This window comes from Hypanus sabinus, chromosome X2, assembly GCF_030144855.1.
Source record: "Hypanus sabinus isolate sHypSab1 chromosome X2, sHypSab1.hap1, whole genome shotgun sequence".
Taxonomy (NCBI): Eukaryota; Metazoa; Chordata; class Chondrichthyes; order Myliobatiformes; family Dasyatidae; genus Hypanus; species Hypanus sabinus.
Window position 1 is genome coordinate 38,075,500 of NC_082739.1, and position 22,990 is coordinate 38,098,489.

Consider the following 22,990-nt stretch of genomic DNA (forward strand, 5'->3'; position numbering starts at 1 on the left):
GTCACTATAAGCACATCAAAGGCAGGGAAATTCAGTGTGAATTGTTGACATGGAGATGACTCAATAGCAGCATGTAGTATTTAATTTTTAAAGCCTGTATATCTAGTGGTTAAAGATCATGTTGGTGCTTAATACTCTACATAAACAATGTGACAGTGGTTGCCCAGTAAATTTGGAACTGATCGCAAGCTAATTTTAGTTACATTTACAAATTTTCCCAGCATATTGGTGTACAATTCCACGTGAACTTACATGCATATACTTCTCTCATACTGACACCCTTACAGACATTAGCACTAACAACATACACACACTCACAGTAAACCAATGTGCACTATCTTGCTAGCATATAAAAGCGGTGCTTTAGTACTTAAGTAAGGCCCTCATGATAGGTTGATTCTGAAGATAAAGATGTATGGGATCCAAGGTGAATTGCATATTTGAATTCAAAAATGACTTGCCTATAGAAGACAGAGAGTAGGGGTGGAAGAGTTGTTCTGCCTGGAGATCTGTGACCAGAGGAGTTTCAAAAGGATCAGTGCTGGGGTCTCTGTTGTTTGTGATATATACAGTATCAATGATTTGGTTGAAAATATAAATGGGCAGATTAGTAAGATTGTTGAAGGCAAGATGGGTGGAGTTATGGTCAGTATAATGGACTATCAAAGAATCCAGCAGGACATAGATCAGTTCCAGATACGGGCAGAGAAGTGAAGATGGAGTTTAATCCAAAAAAGTGTGAGGTGTTACACTTCGGGAGATCAAATGAAAGGAGAAAGTATATAATTAATGGTAGGGCTATTAATAGTATTGATGTATAGAGAAATCTTGGGGTCCAGGTTCATAGTTCATTGAAATTGGCGGTGCAAGTGGTAAAGAAGGCATATAGCATGCTTGGCTTCATTAGTAGGGGCATTAAGTATAAGATTAAGGAAGTCATATTACAATTGTATAACATTTATGGTAAGTCAGACCGTGCTTGGAATATAGCAAGCAGCTCTGGTTACCCCATTTGTAGAAAGGATGTGGAAACTGTGTGGATGGTGCAGAAGACATTTACTAGGATGCTGCCTAGATTAGAGGGTATGAACTATAAGGAAAGTTTGGACACACTTGGGTTATTCTCATAAGAGCATCTAAGGCTGATGTCAAAGCATGGATGTAACACTGAGGCTTTATAAGGAACTGTTCAGGCCACACTTGGAGTACTGCAAGCAGTTTTGGGCCCCTCATCTTGGAAAGCATATGCTGTTATTGGAGAGGTGGTTCACAAGAACGACCCTGCGAATGAAAGAGTTAACATATGAGGAGGAGCATTTGATTACTCTGGGCCTGTAATTGCTGGAGTTTAGAAGAATGAGGGGGATCTCACTGAAACATATCAAATAGTAAAAGGCCGAGATAAAAAGGATGTGGAGAAGGTCTTTTCTGTAGTGGTGGAGTCCAGGACCAGAGGGCATGATCTCCGTTTAGAAGGGCATCCCTTTAGAACAGAGATGAGGAGGAATTTCTTTTGCCAAAGTGTGGTGAATCAATGGAATTTATTGCCATAGATAGCTGTGAAGGCCAGGTCATTGGATATATTTTAAGATGAGATCGATAGGTTCTTGATTAGTCAGGGTGTTAAAGCTTACAGGAAGTGAGCATCAGCCATGATAGAACAGCGGAGCAGACTTAGTGGGCTGAATGGCCTAATTCTGCTCCCATCTCTTATGGTCTTAAGAGAGGCTTTTAAGATTCTGAGAGGCGTATTGCTACTTCAGGTGACATCTTCCAGATGGTCCATGAAACTGTTTCTTTCACTACTTTTCCATCTTCATTTTCTTTTAAACATAGTTCTGGTACTGTTGGAGCCTGGTATCTACAGTTTTATGTTGTGTTTTCTGGCTGATTGAGCGATCTGGTGCTTTGCTGTGTCCAAAAATGTCCCAGAAGGCGAGTGGCCTCGAGACCAAGAAGCTTGGAGATGGGGTACCATTTCTTGCCGACCAAAACATTGAGGAAGATTGAAACATCGAGGTGAGTGTTCAGCATCTACCAGCTTCTTGCTCACTGCTGCCATTGGAAAGTGTCTGTGTGACAGTTTCTCTCTCTCCCTCTCGCTTGCTGCTTGCGAGGGAAGGCCCCTGCATTAACATGGTCTCGCTCTCCCTCAGCGCTGTCGGACGATGGAACCGAAGTTCTGGGTCTGCGTTTTATGGATTGGACTCTTTCAGCTTTGCGTTTGCTCTCGTTCTTTCTTGTTGCTATTTGCATGATTTGTTTTTTTTTCTGCGCATGAGGAGGTTGATGTTCTTGTTGCAGTTTGCGCAATTTGTTTTGTGCGTGGGGGGCTTGATGTTTTTTGTCGTTTGTGCGATTTTTTTTCGTGGGGGTGTTGATGTTCTGTTGCTGTTTGCATGATTTGTTTTTTTTTGCGCATGGGGGTGTTTGTTCTTTTAATGGCTTCCATAGTTTTCTTTGTTTCATGGCTGTCTGGAGAAGACTAATCTCAGAGTTGTATACTGCATGCATATTTTGATAATAAATGTACTTTGAATAGTGTAGACAGCTAATTATTTCCCCAAGGGAGATACATCAAACACCCAGAAGACATACTTTTAAGTTTGGTGGAGGGGGATTTAAATGCAACATGAGGGGCAAGTTCTTTATGGGCAAGAATAGTTGGTGGCTGGAGTAGGTTATCAAGGTTAGTTTGAATTTGGGCAGTTTGGCGGAGTTTAAGAGGTTACAAAACAGGTGAATATGAAGGGAGTAGAGAGATATTGATGATACGCAGGAGGTGGACATTTAGTATACATTGGCATCAATCAGCACAGCATCATGGGCCGAATGGCCTGCCTAATGATGTATTGTTCTATGTTCTAAGTATGAAGATATATTAATTTGAACCAATACACAGACATATACACACTCTATTAATATGCACTGAATGTCAAAGCAGATTTTATAAGTTCCCAGCCACAGCAACATAATCACGCTCATACATTGATTATTGGCACAAACATTTCCACATTGAAGCACAAACTGAACTGATACATACTGATGGTCAGGCAGCGTCAGAGGAGTTGGTGTATGAAGGAGATGTGCATTCTAACAGTGAATGATCGTCTGAGTCACTTTTCATGTATATCACAAGACCCCGTTGGACGTTACTAACGTGGAATGCTACAAGCCCGTTCACTGGCAGATAGCCGGTGCAAAGAGCAGGGGGCAGCTGCGTAGCCTTGGTCCTAGTGAGGATAAGGCCTCACGTCGCGGTGTCGCCTGTTTACAGCCACCAGGAGAGAGGTGTCGGAGTCGGCATGCTCCAACAGAACGCTGGCGTGGCGTCCAAACTGGAATCGGTGCTGCCCCCTAAGTGTTCACTTGGCAGCTGACACGCCATCTTGTGTTCAACTGCACATTGCTGCAACATTCATGAATTCAGGTCTCGGACAATATTTTATTTTTTTTGTGTGACTATTTTACTAATACCTTGTATGTGCCTTGTGCGATCAGTGTGTGACTGTTGGTACTGTGTTTCACACCTTGGCCCCCATTTCGTTCGGCTGTGTTTGTGCATGACTGAACAATAATTGAACTTGAACTTAACACATTCATACTAATGAGACAAAATCCAGAAACCTCACACTGACATACAGTTCTGTACATACTCACTCTGACAACTGGCATAAGCACATGTCTATACTGATGGGTGCAAATAGTAACAGGAATAGAGACTAATGATACAGCCCAATAAGGGCATTTAAGTATCAGTACAAAGTCTCTCATGGTAACATTCAGACTCAACCACATACTTGGAGACATACACATAGGATGAACCCTTCATACTGATTTACATATAGACACACCCATAGCTTGAGACATATCAGAAACACCAAAAAGAAAAATAAAGGCATTCTGTTTGGCTTCCTTAAAATGTTTAATTCTTTAAAAAAATTATAGTCTTCGGGTTAGAGAAAACCAGAATATTTTTGGTCAGGTCTAACAATAACAGTATTTTTGGTACAATTTGACTTTACACTGTGAATGAGAAACAGAATAAAAACGAGAACACTTTCAGTTATTTCAGAGGAACATCTGCTATTGACTCTACATTTGCTTAACTAATTAATGAGTGTGGTCCAATCTTATCATTGGATTTATGGGTCTTGTTGATGGCACATAATGTACAGGATGTCTTGTCAGGGCCTATTTGTTTGTTTAACCTCTATAAAACAGTTGGCGTGCAGCCTTCTGACCATTAGGAACATTTAACCAGCATTCAAGCCATCCACACAATGTGTTTGCTCAGACTTTTGAGCTCTATTTCATCTGCCTTAAACATGACTGGAATATTGCGATGGTAAGCTAACAGTGCAACCCCGTCCCTGCAGAAATCTCAGCCTCTTTCTATTATACATAGCAATAGTCGCGCTTTGGAGCCCTTGAAGTGTATGCAGGCATAGCGATAATCCTGCAGTACGCAGGATCACATACACACTGGAATTCTCACTACCTTCCCTCATGAATACAAGCAAGAAATACAACTATCAAAGGTCCACCCGAAAATTCTCGACAGGGCTGAAGGCATTCTACTTATATTCTTGCTCACTGTATCAGGGGACTTTCCGTGGGATTATATGGAAGGCTGAATGATTTGGAAATCCTGCAGTTCCATTAGCAGTATTATCCAGAGAATGGACTGCAACATTGTGGACCCTCATGGAGAACTGGGTTGGCCAAGGGTATCTTTGCAATCTCTTTGTCTATGACTGAAGATACAGGTGACTCTGTAATATTTTGCAGCTGTCACTAGATTCAGGAGTCCATCTTGGAATGTCCCTGTCCATCAAACTTTCTTCCTTGCCTTATGTTTTGGGTAGTCTTCCAACACAACCAAAGGGGAGGGGAGATTACAATAGTAAGCCAAATCCAACTCAACCCATTGCAATCTTGCCATCACCTGACACTTAAGTAAACCACCAGCAAGTGGAATGGCAGACTTAAATCCAATTTAACATCACAGTGTTAGGGTCAACTGTCAAAGCCTCACTGGCTGCATGTAACGTATTCTGGAAATACTACTAATCAGTTGAGACATGAGTAAAAGTTTGGTTATGTTTGCATTTACCTAGAGTTATAATCCTCCTCTTCAAATGTACTCTCACATTAATTCATACAGTGCTAGCCATTTTTACCAAACAGTCAAATCAGAGAACCAGAACTAGACCTGACAGAGGCCAGGAACCAATCCAGAGGCGTGAAAAATCTTAGTTGATTTGTCAGATGCAGGGAGGCAAAATTACTCAAAACCAACTCATTTTACAAAAAAAACAATCCATTTTACACTCAACATAGAAACCCAAACACCAAAAGAACTGATTAGAATATCAGGCATGACAGCTACAGCACCCAGCCAGGTATTTGTATAGTAATGTGCTGAAGATTGGGTTGGCCTCTAAATGGTGGCCTTTCCTTTGATGTTTGAATTAATGATCCCAAAGTGAGGCTCACTGGTGGGAGTACTAAACTGTCAACTCTACCTCTATGACTTAGCTTTGCCAGATATATGCAAAACAAGAGAAAATCTCATTTAGAAAGGAGAAACCTCCAGCTGAGATGCATGCCCTATTTTTATTATCAGTCACTGGTCAATTTCCTTCTTTGCGCATCAGACATTGTGTTTCTATATACCTCTAGATAAATAACCACTCTTAGTTTATCTACTGAACATTTTAACGAAATGTTTTTTAATACAACAAAATATCAGGCTACATTCAATCTTATTAAAACTTTATACCAGCAGCCAATACCCTCCCACCTCCAACAGACTCATCTTCAAATTGAACGGTTCTCACCCAGCAAGCATAAGCTAACGGCTTTTTCCAATGCATATTCACTTCAGTATCATTGTCCGCTAAAAAGCATCATCTCGGAACACAGATGGGGATATCCACAGCCAGTGTCTAATCCATCCAATCTTATGTTTCCCAAATAGGCTGTTCTATGGCCAACAGGATCGTTTGGGGGATCCAGAAGTGAGTGAGTGAGTGTGTGTGTGTGTGTGTGTGTGTGTGTGTTACAGAGTGCAAATATATTTTTTTCATTTAGTCTGTTAGACACATACTTGCTATTGAAAAAGATTGGCACATTCAGACAAATACCTTATAATATCCAACATTATCTTTTTTTTTTCATTTATAAATACGTTCACCAGAAGGCCAGGAAATGCTTAATAACAAACGAACAAAAAAATCCCAGCTATTTACATTTACAAAGTTAACATGAATTTTCCTGATGTCATAAATTAAACATAAAAGTGTTTTTTTTCTTGAAATTTCAAACTTTGATTTTTTTTCATACAAGGCAAATTATTATTTTTTCCAGGGTTGGGAATAAGAGCATGGGAGGTGCCTCTGTTGGAGACCTCACCTACAGCCTGGTTCTTTTGCCCATTCCTGTCTTCTGTTCATCTTTTGTCCTGCAAATAACCAAAATCAAAATATGAGTAACATTGGTCAATGCAAAATAATACTGGGGTTGAAATATGAAAGTGTGTTGCATAGACAAGGTCTTAGCTCCTTGCGTATAGAAGAGTAAACCTATATTGAGCTGTTCAAGATGATTAAACAGTCCAATAGAGTAGATGGACAGAAGGTATCCTTTCTAAAAATGAAGTCCAGAACAAGGGTCAGTATAGATAAGGTGGGCTGAAGGGCTTGCTTCTGTGCTGTACCTCTATGCAGGAAATACAAGCTAATAAAACAACATTCAGATGTGATCAAGAAACAGTTCCTACTGATGGAAGTGGAGTTCTCCCACAAAAGAAGTTTTTGAGGTGGGAGTTAATTGAACATATCAAATCTAATATTATTACATCTTTGTTAAAGATGAGAGGAATATTGAACCAAGGTGGATAAATTGAGATACTGGAACCAAATGACAGCACAGGTTCAGGGTCTGGAGCAATAAACATTCTGTGGGAAGAGTGCACCGGGCTGAGTAACAGAGAGGAAAGGAACTGTGTCAGGAGTCAGTGTAGGGTTGTGTCCTGATGTAGTGCTTCGACCTGAGATGTTGACAGTTCCTTTCCTCCCACAGTTGTTACTTGACCTGCTGAGTTCCTCTAGCAAACTGTTGCTCCAGATTCCAGCATCTGCAGTCTCTCTTGTGTCTTTAGGCTTAGAGTCTGAATGGCCACCTTACAACCGATGCAGGAGAGATTGCATGTTAATAGTTCAAAGTAAACTTATTATCAAAGTATGTACAGTGTATGTCACCATATACTACCTTCAGAATTATTTTATTGCAGGCATTCACAGTAGATCAAAATACAATCCATGCAATGAAAAACTGCACACAAAGACTGACAAATAACTAATGTGCAAAAGAAGACAAACTGTGCAAATAAAAAAGTAAGTACACCCTATCCTTGTTATATGCGTATTCCGACAATGTGGATTCACAGTTATGCGTCAAACCTATTTCTACCAACTTCTTATATGCATCCAAAACTCAGTTTGAGGCTGTTGGGACGAGAAGCACTGCTTTCCCGCCAATACAAGTCACATGCACACGCCTCACGGTTTCACTCCCGCCAGTCTCACATTGGTAGTGGTAGCTTGTGGATATGTCATCTTGCGCTCTTAAACTTTTGTTGTTATTACTTACGGTGCACTAATTTTGTGCTTGAAATATTTAACTATGCCTTCTAAGCGTCCTATGTCAAGTCCTGGGCCATCAGCCAAGCGGCAGAGAACCGCTTTAACACTTGAAAAAAAGTTATAAATAGGGCCGCGTCAGGTGAAGGTAACAGCTTTGGGACGCTCCTTTGGCCTGGGTGAGTCCACGATCAGAAACATAAAGAAAAATGCTGAGAAAATTAAGAAGTGCAGTGATTGATTCATCACAAGTGTCTTCAAAGATTGTTACCAAAGTGTGTAATCTGATTATGACAAAAATGGAGAAAATGGTGAGTTTGTACATTGAGCATGAAACAAAGAAAAAAGCCAACACTCAGTTCCGATCATCTTCGTGTGAAAGCTTTGGAAATTTATGGTCGCCTTTGTTCACTGGCTAGTGAGGAAGTGTCGAGTGATATTGTTAGCTTTAATTCAAATAGGGGGACTTCCGGTAAGATGGCGATTGTTTAGTTGCTCCAAACTTTTGCTCCGTTATTCTTCTTACCTTTGCACTATATGTCTCCCTTCTTAAACCTTAGTTAGGTATTTTATTAGTTCTCTTTTACCTGCCTGCGAACACATCTATCTTATAATGGCTACCAAAAGTACTAAAACCGGGAAAAAGGAAACTTCTACGGCTTTGCTGGCTGACATTCTCGCTGTTTTGGAACAACATCGACAAGATACTTTAATGGATTTTAGAACTGAATTTAGAACTTCTTTCAACCAGCTGAATGTCAAATTGGATCAGATTAATGCTAGAGTGGATGAACATGCTGAACATTTAACTCGCGTTGACTTAACTTCTGAAGATTTAAAACGCCGTGTTCAATATCTTGAAACTCTCTGCTCCAACCTAGAGGAGAAGAACAGTAAACTTTTTTCCAAAATGGTGGATCTTGAAAATCGGAGCAGAGGTGAATTCAAATAGGGGGTGGTTTTCTAAGTTTGTTAATCGTCACAGGCTTCACAACTTAGCTGTGTGTGGTGAGCAAGTTAGTGCTGACATGAAGCTGCTGAACGCCACCCTGTGCAGTTGCGGGCTATGATAGCTGAGTTAGGCATCGCACCAAAATGCTGCCAAGCTGCCGGTTCTTCAAACCGGTGTCATCTCATGCTGCCGGGAGTTCTGAGAGTTCGGCGCGTCTTCCTTCACCCCTTGCTGTGCTTGATGATCCTGACGACCCACAACCATCCACCTCATCCGTGTAAAGCTGCCCGACACCACTGCACAACCACTCATCTCCTGGAGCCAACACACCTGCCACTGTTGGTGAGTACTGTACACTCTAGTATGTTAACTTTCTCTGACTTATTATGTTGAATATTACCTTAAATTGATGAAATAGAATATGAATGTTGCCCTGTAGTACGCTTTTATGTCATATTGGTATGAAAATGTGAATAAATTACAGATAAAACATATTTAGGAAGACCTCCAGAACGCATCTCTATTTTCTCTATTTAAATAATTATTCACATTATGCATTTTCCATACTATGCGTCGACTGCGAGGAACGTACCCCCCACATATAGCGAGGATAGGGTGTAAATAAATCATACTGAGAACATGAGCTGTAGAGTCTTTGGAAGTTTATCCATAGATTTTAGAATCAGTTCAGAGTTGAGATGAGTGAAGTTTTCCATACTGGTTCACTTGTTGTATGTAGTGTGGTCACTATATCAAGCCTCAGTGATTTCATAAACACAATTTCTACTGCTCAACTATGCCCGCTGCCCCTCTTCCTTGATCTAGTGTATTTGCTGTTCTCAAGCCATGACCTTCCACTGTTTCTAACTCAAATTTGTGGAACACAAATTTCGCTTGTACAATTGCAGACTGCGACGGCCCCCGAGTCAACACAGTGGAGTGGCAAGATGGGTGTACACAAGAAGCCTGTTGTATGTGGAACTTAGGAAGAGCAAGACTGGGTGGGTCAAAGATAACTGACCAATTTAGGGAGAAAAAATTGAGGAGAGGCAGCAACAATGAGAGAAGCTATACCGTAGGTGGCAATTTTTATCAACGTGTCATTGTTTATTCAATTTTAAATGTCCCCCCAGCCTTCCCCTCCGTGCTCAGCGGGAGAGGCTTTGTTGTACTGATCTACGAGGTAGAGATGAAGGGTTTGATATTAGAGAACTTTCTTATTTGAAGTGTAGCAGTTGGTTGAACATTTGTCTGGCTGTGGAAAAAAATGAACTTCAACTTCTGAACTTCTGAGTCAATCAATTTTGTGGCTGTCAGTCCTCGACTGAATGTTTATTAGTCTGAGTAAAAGAGAACACCAATTCGTCAAGGATATTTTCAGTTGCGTTCGCTTAAACTTGTAATGCAGTTCCCTTCTCTGTGGCCCCTTCAGTACCCCACCCCTCAAACATACAAGAAATGACAGGCAGACTCTGGGAGGTGACTCTCCATGGCACCTGCTTGCAGACCAAGAAAGTTACTTCTTACTGGGAGGGTTGTGGGGGTGGTAAGGGGAAGCGTGGGGGAAATGTGATTACAGGCTTAAATAAATCCTTTAAAGATGTCTGTTATGCATTGCAGAAGTAAGAATTTGTTAAAGCAGCATTTTCCCATGAGAGACCCAAAAAAAAAACAGGAACAGGTTTCTCTCGGCTCATTAGGTGATCAAGTTGCACTATCTCTGATACTTGATTCCATTTCACATTTTTCTAATATTATGACCGTAGGCAGCAAAGAAAAAAATACTGCCACATCACACACTTTGAAGTCTATCCTTATGTATGTAATTCATATATTAAAAGCATGTTCACTTCATTAGACTTCAAGATTGCTCAATACTCTTCCCTTTAGGGTACAATCTGTCTTTAAAGAAATGGGAGACATTTATCAAACATACACGCTTTAGGGTACAGACTGAACTGAACAGGCTAGACATTTGTACAGAAATTGAATAATTTAATATAAAATAATTCCTCAAATAATTATGATTGAATGTTCAGTTTGGCAAGTTTTTAACTGTATTTTGACAGATTAAGTTCTGCCATTTATAACTAAAATCTGGAAGGCCACAGCCCTGATGGTGATGAAAATCACTGACATTAGAGCAGATGTGAAATAAACAGAGTCTCCTAACTGAGTTTCCTACTGAACAATGTGCATTAACTTTACCTGAGTGTACAGGTCCCTATCTGCACATGCCCTCGCATTAGCGCAGATTCTGCAAGGCCACCCTATCAGATATAATCCATTATAAAAACACTAACAGAACTGGTCTGCTTTCTGCAGGATTTTAGATTTCTGGAAAAGCTATATTCTGTTGGCATCAAATTTCCTGCACAAAGAAGCCCCTAATGATGTGATGTCTTTAGAAAGCTTGTGAGAACATTCTAATAGATGGACAAACAGCAGGATTAGGGTTAGTTACTTTGCCCAGGGGAAAAATGGACTGAACTTGTTGCTTTTGATCTGGTTAACAATCCTCGTACTTTCTGCAAGATACTAGGTAGACGGTCAGCAGTGAGTGAGGATGTGAGCGATCCTGGGCCAAGTGCATTTTCATTGCACTGCAGTGTGGTGTTAGGTGTAGTACTGATTTGCTGCAGTTGGCACGGTTACCTTATCGCTCCTTGGACCAGGGTTCAATTCTTACCTTAAGAATTGACTGTGCGTGTTCTCTCCACAACTGTGTGAGTTTCCCTCAGGTTTTCTGGTTTCCTCCCACGTCTCAAAAAATCGCTAGTCGATTAACTGACTGCTGTAACTTAGCCTTTAGCATAGGCCAGTGATGGAAAAAAAAACAATAAAAGGGGAATTGATGGGCATGTGAGGGAGGCGATGTTGTAGGTCAACAGCGAAATAAGAAGGAAGTAGCTGGGAAATGGGACTGAGGTAGCTCTGCTAGGAGCTGGCATGGACCTGATGGGCCAAATAGCCTCGGTCTGCGCAAAGAAACGTCCAATGAAACAGCACAGGAGCAGGCCCTCCAACCCGTGATGTCTGTGCCAATCATGATACCAATGTACATCATCTGCAAACCTCTATTCTATGCCTGTTCATGTGCCTCACTAGGTTGGTATCATATCTGTTTCCATCATTTCCCTGTGCAGTGCATTCCAGTTGATTCTAACCTAAACTTTATATTGCTGCAGCATGGCTTCCTGACTTCTATACTCGAAGCCCTGACCAATAAAGGCAAGAGTACCATACACTTCTGGTGGCACTCTTAGAGAACTATGGATTTGCACTTTCTGTACATTAATGATCCTCTTACATATAAATGACTTGTCATTTACTTTAATTTTGCATTTGACCTCCCAAAATGCAACACCTCACGCTTGGCTGGCCTTAACTTCATCTGCCATTGCTCTGTGCAAGTTTCCAAATAATTTACATCTTGTTGCATCCTTTGGCACCCTTCCTCACCAGCTTTCATGTCATTAGTGAGTAGGTGAGCAAGGCCTTGTTCTTAAGGAGAACAAAATAAAGGAGTTCAGGGTACTAAGGAGAAAGCAATTGGGACTGGTGCGTTTGCTCTGCTGGGAAATGGTATGGATCTCTCCTGTGCCAGGAATGCATCCAACATGGTGAATATGGGAGTGAAGGTTTGTAGTGTAGAGACTGAAGGGGAAGGAGATGTTGTCATACAAGGTGAGCTGCTTCAGTATACTATGAACAGTTGAGACTCCTTCATCCAGGAGGTGTGAAGATGAAGTGAATCTGTTGAATTCGTTGCCACAGGCAGCTGTGGAGGCCAAGTCTTTGTGTATACTTAAGACAGAGATTGATAAGATTTTTGATTGGTCAGGGCATGAAGGGATATGGGGAGAAGGCAGAAGATTGGGAGTGGGAGGAAAATGGATCAGCCGTGATGAAATGGCAGAGCAGATTCAATGGGCCAAGTGGCCTAATTCTGCTCCTGTGTCTAATGGTCTCCAAGCAGCTCAAGTTCAGAGTGTTAGGCCAGGGGTTTAAGCATTTAATAACCCTACAGATGCATTAACATCTGGAAATCCCATTGTATTTGAAAACAGGTACTCAGGCTGCAAACTGCAAAGACCACTCCAGGTGATGTGATTCCAAGCAGCACCTTGGCTTGGTGAATGGCCCACAATACAGTGAGTGAGGAGGGCAGCTTTTCACTGGCTCCACTCATTTATGTACAGGAACTGTATCAATGGGCTGTTCTGGTTGCATGAGATCCAGACAAAGAAACCATGTTCTCAGAAAATTTAGTGGAGGCCCCAACTCTGGAGAAGACTGAGAGGTGTGAGATCCTGCAGAACTAAACCCTTCCAGAGAGAAAGAGGGTTGCTTGGCAGGACAGATCCAAACCTGGCCTTGAATGTTGTCTGTGGCTGTAGATGCTCCAGCTTCCTTTGCTAAACGGGTGCTGGTGGTTAAGTTAATTGATGTTGTAAATTGCCTCTAGAATGGGCGGATGGGAGTGCTGAGGAAATGTGAGAGAGAACAGATCACCCAGTAATGTAGGGCCATGGATATGATGGGATTGCTCTGACAGCCAGCATGGACTTGATGGGTTGAACAGTCTCCTATGTTGTGCAGAATGATAATGAAGGAAACTTAGCACTGACAGGAAAAGTCTAAGAGAAGGTGAATACCAGGAGAAGATGGCTATAATGTGACAAAAAAATTATGACTAGAGCAGAGTTGTCTATTCTTCTCAGTCCCCTGCCACCTTCAATCTGGTTTCTCAAACACTACCCTGTCCTGCATTTAGCGGATTCAGATTTCAGTGCCCCTCCCCCTCCGCCCTCGCATTCCTTAAGCAGAGCTGACCTATTGAACAATGACAGACAGATTCTCCAGACACCTCTTTATACTGTCACTCCTTTCTTGGAGAAGGTTGTATACATGAGACAGAACGTGTGACTGGAGGAGACCAAGGCTGAACTGGCTAACCTAATCCCATATAAGAGGATGTGCTGGGCATTACAGGCAGTGGGGACAGTGAGGCCTCTTGTGTGGCAACTATTGCTTCACAAATAAATCTTTTCCTTTTCTACCACGAGTTCACCATGCACCCTTGCAAACCACAGGATAAGACAGCTGCTCTGCCCACTGACCTGGGATTGATGAGCACAGGCCATCCAGGCATGCAGGGAGGGGGGAATTGATTTAACATCTGGAAGGTAACTCTGATAATGCAGCTCTACTTTGGTGCTGACCAGGATTATGGGCTCAGGTCCTAGGGTTCACCATTATGTGACACAGTGGCACTGGCTGAGCTGAGCTGACAAACTCGGTCCAGTGTGACGGACTGCACCTTGAATCAATAGGAAACGTGCAATAGACAGCGGTGACTCTCTATGTGCAGCTCCAATGGGAATCGTCAAATATCCCCATGTAGGACTACGACAGTTGAAATTCACAGTCACAGACATGGGTATCCAGTAAGCAACGATGCTTTACGGTGTTTAAAAAATTTTTTGATCCTCAAAATCAGTGGACCCTGGACGACAGACTCAGGTCATGAGTGCAACACCCCTATAAGAAAATGGAAGCAGGGAAGGCATGTTGGGCTATAGGTACAATTGAAGTCGAGAGACCTTAGGCACCCACTCCCGACTATCCCACTAGCAAATGTACAGTGTCTGGAAAATAGAACTGAACTCATCTAAACAAGATTGCAGTTCCAGAGGGACATCAGGGACTGCAGTGTACTTTACTTCATGGAAACATGAAGTGGAGAGAGAGAGAGACACTGAAGCAGGTCAATAGTTTACAGACTTTAATGCGAACAGTGTTAAAGGGAAAAGAAAACAATAAACGCTAGGCCAAATAGGGCCGTTAACGAAAACTCCCAAATGGAAAACGAAGCCTACACTGTGTTGAAAGAGAACAACTGAGAATAAAATGAAGACCGCTAGTCTTCAGAGTTAGTTGACTCAACAGTCCAATTTCTCGGGCAAGGTGGAATGCAAGCAGGCAACAAAGCATTGATGTGTCCGAATCTCGACAAATACTATGACGGAATGAGTGGAGTTAAATACTATCACAATGAAATAATAATTAACTGATGTGTGCATATTCACGAGCGCAATTGCCAAATCTGCTGTGCTGCCGAATCTGTGGGTGTGACAGCTGCAGCCTGGTGGCTCACCATTCCCTGCAAAGACAGGTCAGTTGAGTCAGTTAAAGGTAGAGAAGGGGGAGTATGCTTCATGGTTAACTCATCATGGTGCACAGACATGGTGCTTCTGTCTCAGTTCTGCTCAGCCGACCTGGACTATCCATTGGTGAGATGTTGTCCGTTTTATCTGATGAGGGAGTTTTCCATTGTCATCCTGGTAGTGGTGTACATTCCACCCTGGCCAACATCAGGCAGGCATTGGAGGAACCGAGCACCATGATCGGCAGGCACGGAACGGCACACCTATCATTGCGGGAGATTTCAACCAGGCCAGCTTGAAGAAGTTTCCGAAAAATTACCACCAACATGTTACCTGTGGAACCAGAGGACAACTTGACCACAGTTATACCACCATCAACAACAATTACTGTGCCGACCCATACCCACACTTTGGAAAGTACAGTCATGAATGTGCAGATCGGAAATAACATCTCCTCCTCACTGACAATCAACACTGGCACAGCTCAAGGATGTGCGCTTAGCCCATGCTTTGTTCTTTCTACACCCATGACTGTGTAGCTAGGCACAGCTCAAACACCTTTGATAAATTCACCGATGATACAACTATTGTTGACAGAATTGCAGATGGTAACAAGGAAGGGTACAAGTGTGAGATAAATCAGCTGGTTGAGTGGTGTCACAACAACAGCGTTGCACTCAATGTCAATAAAACCAAGGATTGTGGACTTCAGGAAGGTGAGGTCCTCATTGAGGAATCATCAGTGGAAAGGGTGGCAGGTTCACGTCCATGGGTGTCAACATCTGTGAAGATCTACCCTGGGCCCAACATAGTGATGCAATTACAAAGAAGGCATGACTGTGACTATATTTCATTAGGAGCTCAAGGAGGCTTGGCATATCACCAAGGCCACTCTTAAACTTCTACAGATGTACCATGGAGAGCATTCTAACCGGTTGCACTGCAGAGGAACAGAAAAATCTGCAGAATGTTGCAAACTCAGCCAGCTCTATCATGGGCACTAGCCTTCCGAGCATCAAGGTCATGCCCTCCTCTCACTGTTACTATCAAGGAGGAGGTACAAGAGCCTGAAAACCCACACTCAACATTTTAGGAACAGTTTCTTCCCTCTGTCATCAGATTTCTACATGGACAATGAACCCATGAACACTGCCTCACTATTTTTTTTGTGCACTCTATTTGCACTACTTATTCAATTTAATTATTATATATATTTCTTATTGTAATTTATAGTTTAAAAATTTATTGCACTGTTCTGCTGCTGCAAAACAACATGCAGTATGCCAGTGATATTAAACCTGATCCTGATCATAGGCAACAAGCCTCCTTCCTCCAATGGTAAGCAAAATCATTTTGAACCTCAGAGATTTACAAAAAAAACTTCATTACTTCTCTTCCAATATGCATGGGTTTTTATTTGGTCAAGCTGAGAGGACACAGCTTCACCTGAGACTAAAAATTGCAGCAGTCTCTCAGTACTGCATTGAAATGTCAGCCAAGGTGACATGGACCAGTTTATGGTGTCAAGTGTGGAAACGCAACCAGCTAATTCGGAAGTGACCGTTGATCCAAGAATGATGTTTTAGCAGCTTCCTGTTTGTCGTGCCCTAAATTGTTTAACAAGTCATTTGTAACTCACTGGGTGGCACAGATGCGCAGCTGTTAGAGCCACTATCTCAGAGACTAAGGTTCAATCTTGATCTCTGGTGCTCTCTATGTGGAGTTTGCAATGTGACGGTGTGGCTTTTGCTGGGTGCTCTAGTTTCCTCCCATATTCCAAATATTTGCAGGTTTCCAGGTTAACTGGGCACTGTGAATCACTTTTAATGTGTAATTAGGTGGTAGAATCTGGGGAAAATTAACATTGGATTAGTGTAAAATGGGTAGTTGATGTTCAGTGGGCTTAAGGATGTATTTATGTGCTTTACCTCTATGACAGTGAAATTGGTGGAAAAAGGCATGCAGTGTACAAAAAGTTTCTGAAAGTGAGAGAGGATGATTTAAAAATGGGATTAATGTAGGATTAACACACACAAAATTGCTGGAGGATCTCAGCAGGCCAGGCAGCTTCTATGGAAAAGAGTACAGTCGACGTTTCAGGCTGAGACCCTTCATCGGGACTGGCGAAAACAAGATGAGGAGTCAGAGTTAGAAGATGGGGGTGGGGGAGGGGGTTGCATTTCCAGAAGTTCAAGAAATCAATGTTCATGCCGTTCTGCTCAGATGGAATATAAGGTGTTGCTCCTCCAACCTGAGTGTGGCCTCATTGCAGCAGTAGATGGACTGGCATGTTGGAATGGGAATGGGAAGTGTATTAAATGGCTGGCCACTGGGAGATCCTGCTTTTGCTGGCAGATGGAGCATAGGTGCTCGGCGAAGCGGTCTCCCAATGTAGGATTAGTACAAATGGGTGGTTGGATTCTGTGGACAAGGAGCTTGTTTCCATGCTGTATCTTTCTATGACTGTGACTGATTATGTCCTGGCTACAAAATACAATTTAACAATGAGGTATGGGTCCATTTGATGACCTTGCAAACGGTATAATGTCTCTGAGCAGGTTCTAATGATAAATGGCATCATTCAACAAGCAATAGCTCAGATCTGATTGAGGCAGGGCCAAGAAAGTCTTTTTCCTTTATTTTCATCAAACCAGCTTGTGGAAGCAGTCTGGAGGGTTCCGATTTGAACAAAGTGCAGCTCCACCACATCTCAACCATCAGCATTCCTGTGACAGATCCACCAATGGAATCTGCAGCCAGGATGAAAGAGCCTTTGTAGAGAAGCAAAAAGACACAACAAAAGAGAAAAAAAAGACTGAAAGGAATTGAGGCTGAAGGTGGCCCTTTGCTCTAGGTAAGGCCTGACAGGTCTGCGCAGGCCTCAGAGCAAAGATTCATCTCACAAGCTGTTCTTTTCATTCCAGTAGCAGTTACATTAAGGGAGTATCAAGTATATAAGGTGCAGGGGGTTCAATGGATGTTAATACAGCGATTAGCTTTGTAATCTAAACCGCATAATAGAGCTCTAAAGGACTCCTGACATAGTTATCTATAAATCCTTGCCCTCAAGCGGGGAGCACACTGATCTCTCTAGAGAGAATTTTCATCGCCTCTGCAACAAATGATAATTTAACTCTTAAAAGTACAATGGCTTGTAAAGCAAAGTTTCATCACCTCCTTCAGAATTACCCTATTCCATTAGAATGGTAGATTTGTGAACCTAATGGCCAAGTTTCCATCTTGCAATATTCTTCTGCAACCTAATATAGAATTTCAAACAATTAATGTTACTAATATCAATGACTGACTGAACATATCAATTTCAGTAGCTGTGGTACTGACTAAAATTTGGACAAATACAGTTAGTGCTCTATCAATCCAGTGTACATATACACAATAGTAACTGTACTGACCCAGACTTGTAATTGGTATCAACTCCACAGCAACAATCATTGCACTGATTCAGATTACAATCTGACTGTTGTAGTGACTGAAACATGCAGAATGCAAAGGTGAATTAGGTGTTATACCAAGCTATTTCTCTACAAATGCAGATACTTATCCCAATCATCTACAACTTACCTGCGAGCAGCTATTTGTAGCATTATTAGCCCAAATCTTTGGATAACATTCCTCTACATTTAACTGGAGAAACGCCAATTGCCACTTCACTGTGGTAGCTAAAATTCATCTGCTGGTTTGACAAGCTATATCATTGTAAAAGACGTGTGCTGATAGTTGAAATACATAAGCTTTCAAAATCATAGGGCAATTAAATCATAAATATAAAAATTGTTACCTATAAATATAGAAGAAGTTCAGATGAAAGCTCAGAGTGTGGTTAGGATTATGAATACGGGTTGAAGTGAATAGATACTTTTCAGGGTTAATCAAACAATCAGTACCACAGGAAAGAGGGCTCTGCTGATAGAATCGGTACAGTGCATTATGTAACTGGACTAGCAAACCAGATGGCTGGGCTAATGAACCTGCAACATGAGTTCAAATCCCACGTCAGCCGGGGGATTTGAACCCTGTTAATCAAATCAATCTGAAATAAAATCCAGCGTCAGTAATGATGATCATCAAACTCTTGTCATGAAAACAGTTACTTGATGGACACTAGTTTGCTGTCCTTACCTGGTTTGCACAGTATTTGACTTGGGACACACTCCAGTGTCGACAGCTCTTAACTGTGTTCTGAAATAGCTGAAAAATCATTGGATTCCAGGGAAATTAGGCCTGAGAAACATATGCTGGCCTTGCCCTCAATGAATAAAGTGAGTTAGGTGGATAGATGCAGGGTGAATGGCCCTGTAGAGTGTAAACTAGGTGGGTTGGATGATACAAATTCTGTAAGTGTGGCAATACTCATTTCTCAGTCATTTGCAACAATTACAGGGAGCCATAAGATCCCCATGGAGTTTCAGAACCAAACCTTTACAGAAATAATAAAATTAGGAAGAATTTTGCAGTTTATCCTTAGCACAGACCGTGTTTATATAAATCAGAAATAAAATGTACGGGGATGCAATGCAAATTGTTAACAAAGAATATCGAACAGTACAGCACAAGAACAGACCCTTTGATCCACAATATTGTGCCAAACCAATTAAATTAGTAATCAAAAACCAACTAAACTAATCCCTTATGCCTACACTTCCATATTCTTCCATATAGGCACATGAATGTGAGGAATCTAAAAGTCTCTTAAAAGCCCCTAATGTTTCTGCCTCTACCACCACCCCAGGCAGCGTGTTCCAGACGCACACCATTCTGTGTTTTTTAAAAAAAAACTTGCCCCTCACATCTCCTTTGAAGTTACCCCCCTCACCTCAAATGCATGCCCTCTGGTATTAAACATTTCAACACTGTGGAAAAATATATTGTCTGTCTGTTCTGTCTATGCTTCTCATAATCCTATAAACCTCTATCAGATCTTCTCTCAGCCTTCAGAAACTCAGAAAATCAGGCAGCATCTGTGGAAATGAACTAACAGTCAATGTTTTGGGCCGAGACCCTTCATCAGGACTGTAAAGGAAGGGGATAAAGCCAGAATAAGTCACCTGCAAACTTACTAACCCACCCATCAGCGTTTTCATCCTGGTTATTTATATACATCGCAACAGCAGAGGTCCCAGTACAGATCCTTGCGGAACACCATTAATCACAGACCTACAGCTAGAACAAGTCTATTCAAACACTACCCTTGTCTACTATGGCCCAGCCAGTTCTGAATCCAAAACAGAAAATCACCATGGATCCCATGTATCGTAATCTACTGGATGGGCATCCCATGAGCGACCTTGTCAAATGCCTTATAAAAATTCATGAAGACAACATCCACAGCTCTACTTTCATCAATCACCCTCATCACCTCATCAAAAAAACTCAACTAGTAACACACAACTAACCCTGTATAGAGCAAAGCTGGCTCTCCCTAATTAGGCCATGGCTTTCCAAATGCTTATAAATCCCATCCCTAAGAAATTCTGTCCTTAAAAAAAAATCCCATCCCTAAGCTGATTCTGAAAACATTATAAGGCTATCTTCCACATGTCATGGGGTCTTTGTTAGAGTTATTGGAAACCCCTGTACATTGCATGTTAGATGGAACAAGAGTAAGTGGGTTATCTGCCTAGATTGACATATGGTGAATGGTGATAGCAATCGCAAGACAAAAATACATTAATACTGGGAATTGTATGGATGGACGATCATCTGTTACTACATTCCTTTTGGACAGGAGATCAATAAGGTAGCAGATCTCTAGGATGTTCTACTATGGAAGTTGGCTCTGTAGCCTCCTACCTCACTGCGGTCTACTCCAGCTTTGCTTCGCCCTGGTACGTGACCCCGTGACCCGGTTGAACCTCTGGATGATGAACTTCCTGTTGTGGAGCAATTGCTTGACATCTGACCCCGTTGCAGGAAGTTGGGTTTACTGTACGGTATTAAGTCATCTTCTGCAAGAGCAATTCAAAGAAAATGAAAAGTTATTCTAGCAGCCTAAAACCATTAACAGAATCACTCTGATTTGTTCTGTATCTCTCACACCTCTAAAGAGTGTAAAACCTATGAAAATCTGCAATACTTAGTAATTATGGTACTGGATTATCAGTTCCAAGATTATGAGTTCAAATCCCACTATAGCAGCATATTGAAAGTGGCGTCATAGGTAGGCAGGGTCATTGAAAGTGGCGTCGTAGATCGATAGGTTTGTAAAGAGAACTTTTGGCACACTGACCTTCATAAATCAAAGTATTGAGTGCTAGAGTTGGAATGTTATGTTGAAGTTGTATAAGACATTGGTGAGGCCTAATTTAAAGTGTTGTGCTTTGTATAGTCTTCTACCTACAGGAAATATATCAATAAGCTTGAAAGAGTGCAGATAAAATTTACAAGCATGTTGCCAACACGAGGACCTGACTTATAGCAAAAAGTTGAATAGGTTAGGATTTTATTTCCTAGGGCATAGGAGAATGAGAGAAGATTTGATAGAGGTGTACAAAATTATGAGGGGTATAAATAGTGTAAATGCAAGCCGCTTTTTTCTACTGAGATTGAGTGAAATTAGAATGAGAGGTCCAGGTTTAAGGGTGAAAGGTGAAATGCTTAAGGGAAACATGAGGGGAGTTTCTTCAACCAGAAGGTGGGAAGAGTATGGAATGAGCTGCTAGTGGAATTGGTGGATGCGAGTTTGATTTCACCATTTAAGAGATATTTAGATAGGTAAATGGATGAGAGGGGTATGGAGGGATATGGTTCAGGTGTTGGTTGATGGGACCTAGCAGATTTATAGTTTGGCATGAACTAGATAGGCTGAAGGGCCTGTTCTGTGCTGCAGTACTCTATAGTAAGTCTTGAAATGGATTATTATTTAAATGGAGAAAGACTGCTAGGAGCCTGGAGACTTTTGTACATGGAGCACAAAAAGATGCCACACAAGCACAGCAGGTAATTGGGCCAGTGGGATGTTGGTTTTCACTTCAGAGGTTTGGAGAATAAAAATAAGGAATTCTCACTACAACTGTACAAGTTGTCAGTGAATATAAGTCCAGAAAACTATCAACAGTTCTGGTCCCCTTACATATGGAAATATTATAGTCCCCTTATATATTGTCGTTGGAGGTAGTTAAGAGAAGGTTCGCCAGATAAGGAGAGGTTGTTATGGTGAATCAGATTCAGCTTTATTATTACTGACATACATCATGAAATCTGTTGTTTTGTGGCAGCAGTTACAGTGCAAGATATAAAATTACTGTAAGTTACAAATAAATAAAACAAATAGTGCATAAGAAGAACAGTGAGGTAATAGTGCAAAAGGTTAAACTGCTTGAGTCTGTACTCATTAGAGTTTGGAAGAAGGAGAGGCAATCTTATTGAAATACAACAGATTCTAAGAGATCTTGATAGGATAAATGCCAGGAGGATGTTTCATTGCTGGGAGACTCTTGGACCTGAGGGCATAGTCTCAGGATAAAGCAAAACCCACTGCAGACTTGATGATGAAGATTTTGTTTTCACTTGAACTGGATGAATTTGTTGCTCCAAACAGGTACAGAGGCAGAATCCTTGAATATATTCAAGGCTGAAGTGGTTTAATATTTAATCAGTCAGGAAAATGATGCTAATGGGGAGAGGGTGGGACGAGAGGAAAGTTGGATCGGCTATATCTTATCAAGTAGCAAAGCAGACACAAGGGGCTCATGTCTTACTTCCATTCTCGTTTCTTATGGAATTCTTGTCTCAAGGAATTTTAAAACATCTGCTTATGGATTATTAACTCTAGAAGATATGGCCATGGAGGCTGCTGATCTGTTGTAAAAGTCAAAACAAGTTGATTAATGGCCTTCAGAGAGAGAAAATAGACAGGCATATACATGGATCTGACTCCAAATTATGAATTGACTTCTGAATACCTCAGGGTGCTTAGGGGGAGCATTTATTTGAAGTTACATGAATATCAAAATCAAATACTTTAATGTGCACTCATTTCATGTAGCATTCATGCTGTTCAAGTCAAGAGATCACAATTAGCAAATGGATTACCAATCTCATTTGTTCTTGGCTGTGATAGCTGAAGGAAGAATTTATGATCTTCAGATGATATCATGGGATATCATAGGAAGCAGTCAATCGCTGGCTTTAATGCAACATCTTTAGTAGTGGAGCACTTCCCTGGTAAAAAGCTAAAGTTCAGGCCAGGTTCAATGGGTGGT

General features: G+C 41.5%; 1 protein-coding gene across 2 annotated transcripts in view; it reads right to left on the reverse strand.

The window, feature by feature from the left end:
* Nucleotides 1-3,884: 3,884 nt before the first annotated feature.
* Nucleotides 3,885-22,990, reverse strand: part of robo3 (roundabout, axon guidance receptor, homolog 3 (Drosophila)) — a 315,506-nt gene continuing 296,400 nt past the window's right edge. For both annotated transcript variants that reach the window (XM_059957275.1, XM_059957274.1), the window contains 2 exons: nucleotides 20,580-20,734; nucleotides 3,885-6,466 (listed from right to left, as the gene is read on the reverse strand). In XM_059957275.1, the coding sequence (XP_059813258.1) occupies nucleotides 6,455-6,466; nucleotides 20,580-20,734 (167 nt within the window). In that variant the 3' untranslated portion in view covers nucleotides 3,885-6,454. The remainder of the gene's footprint in view (nucleotides 6,467-20,579; nucleotides 20,735-22,990) is intronic.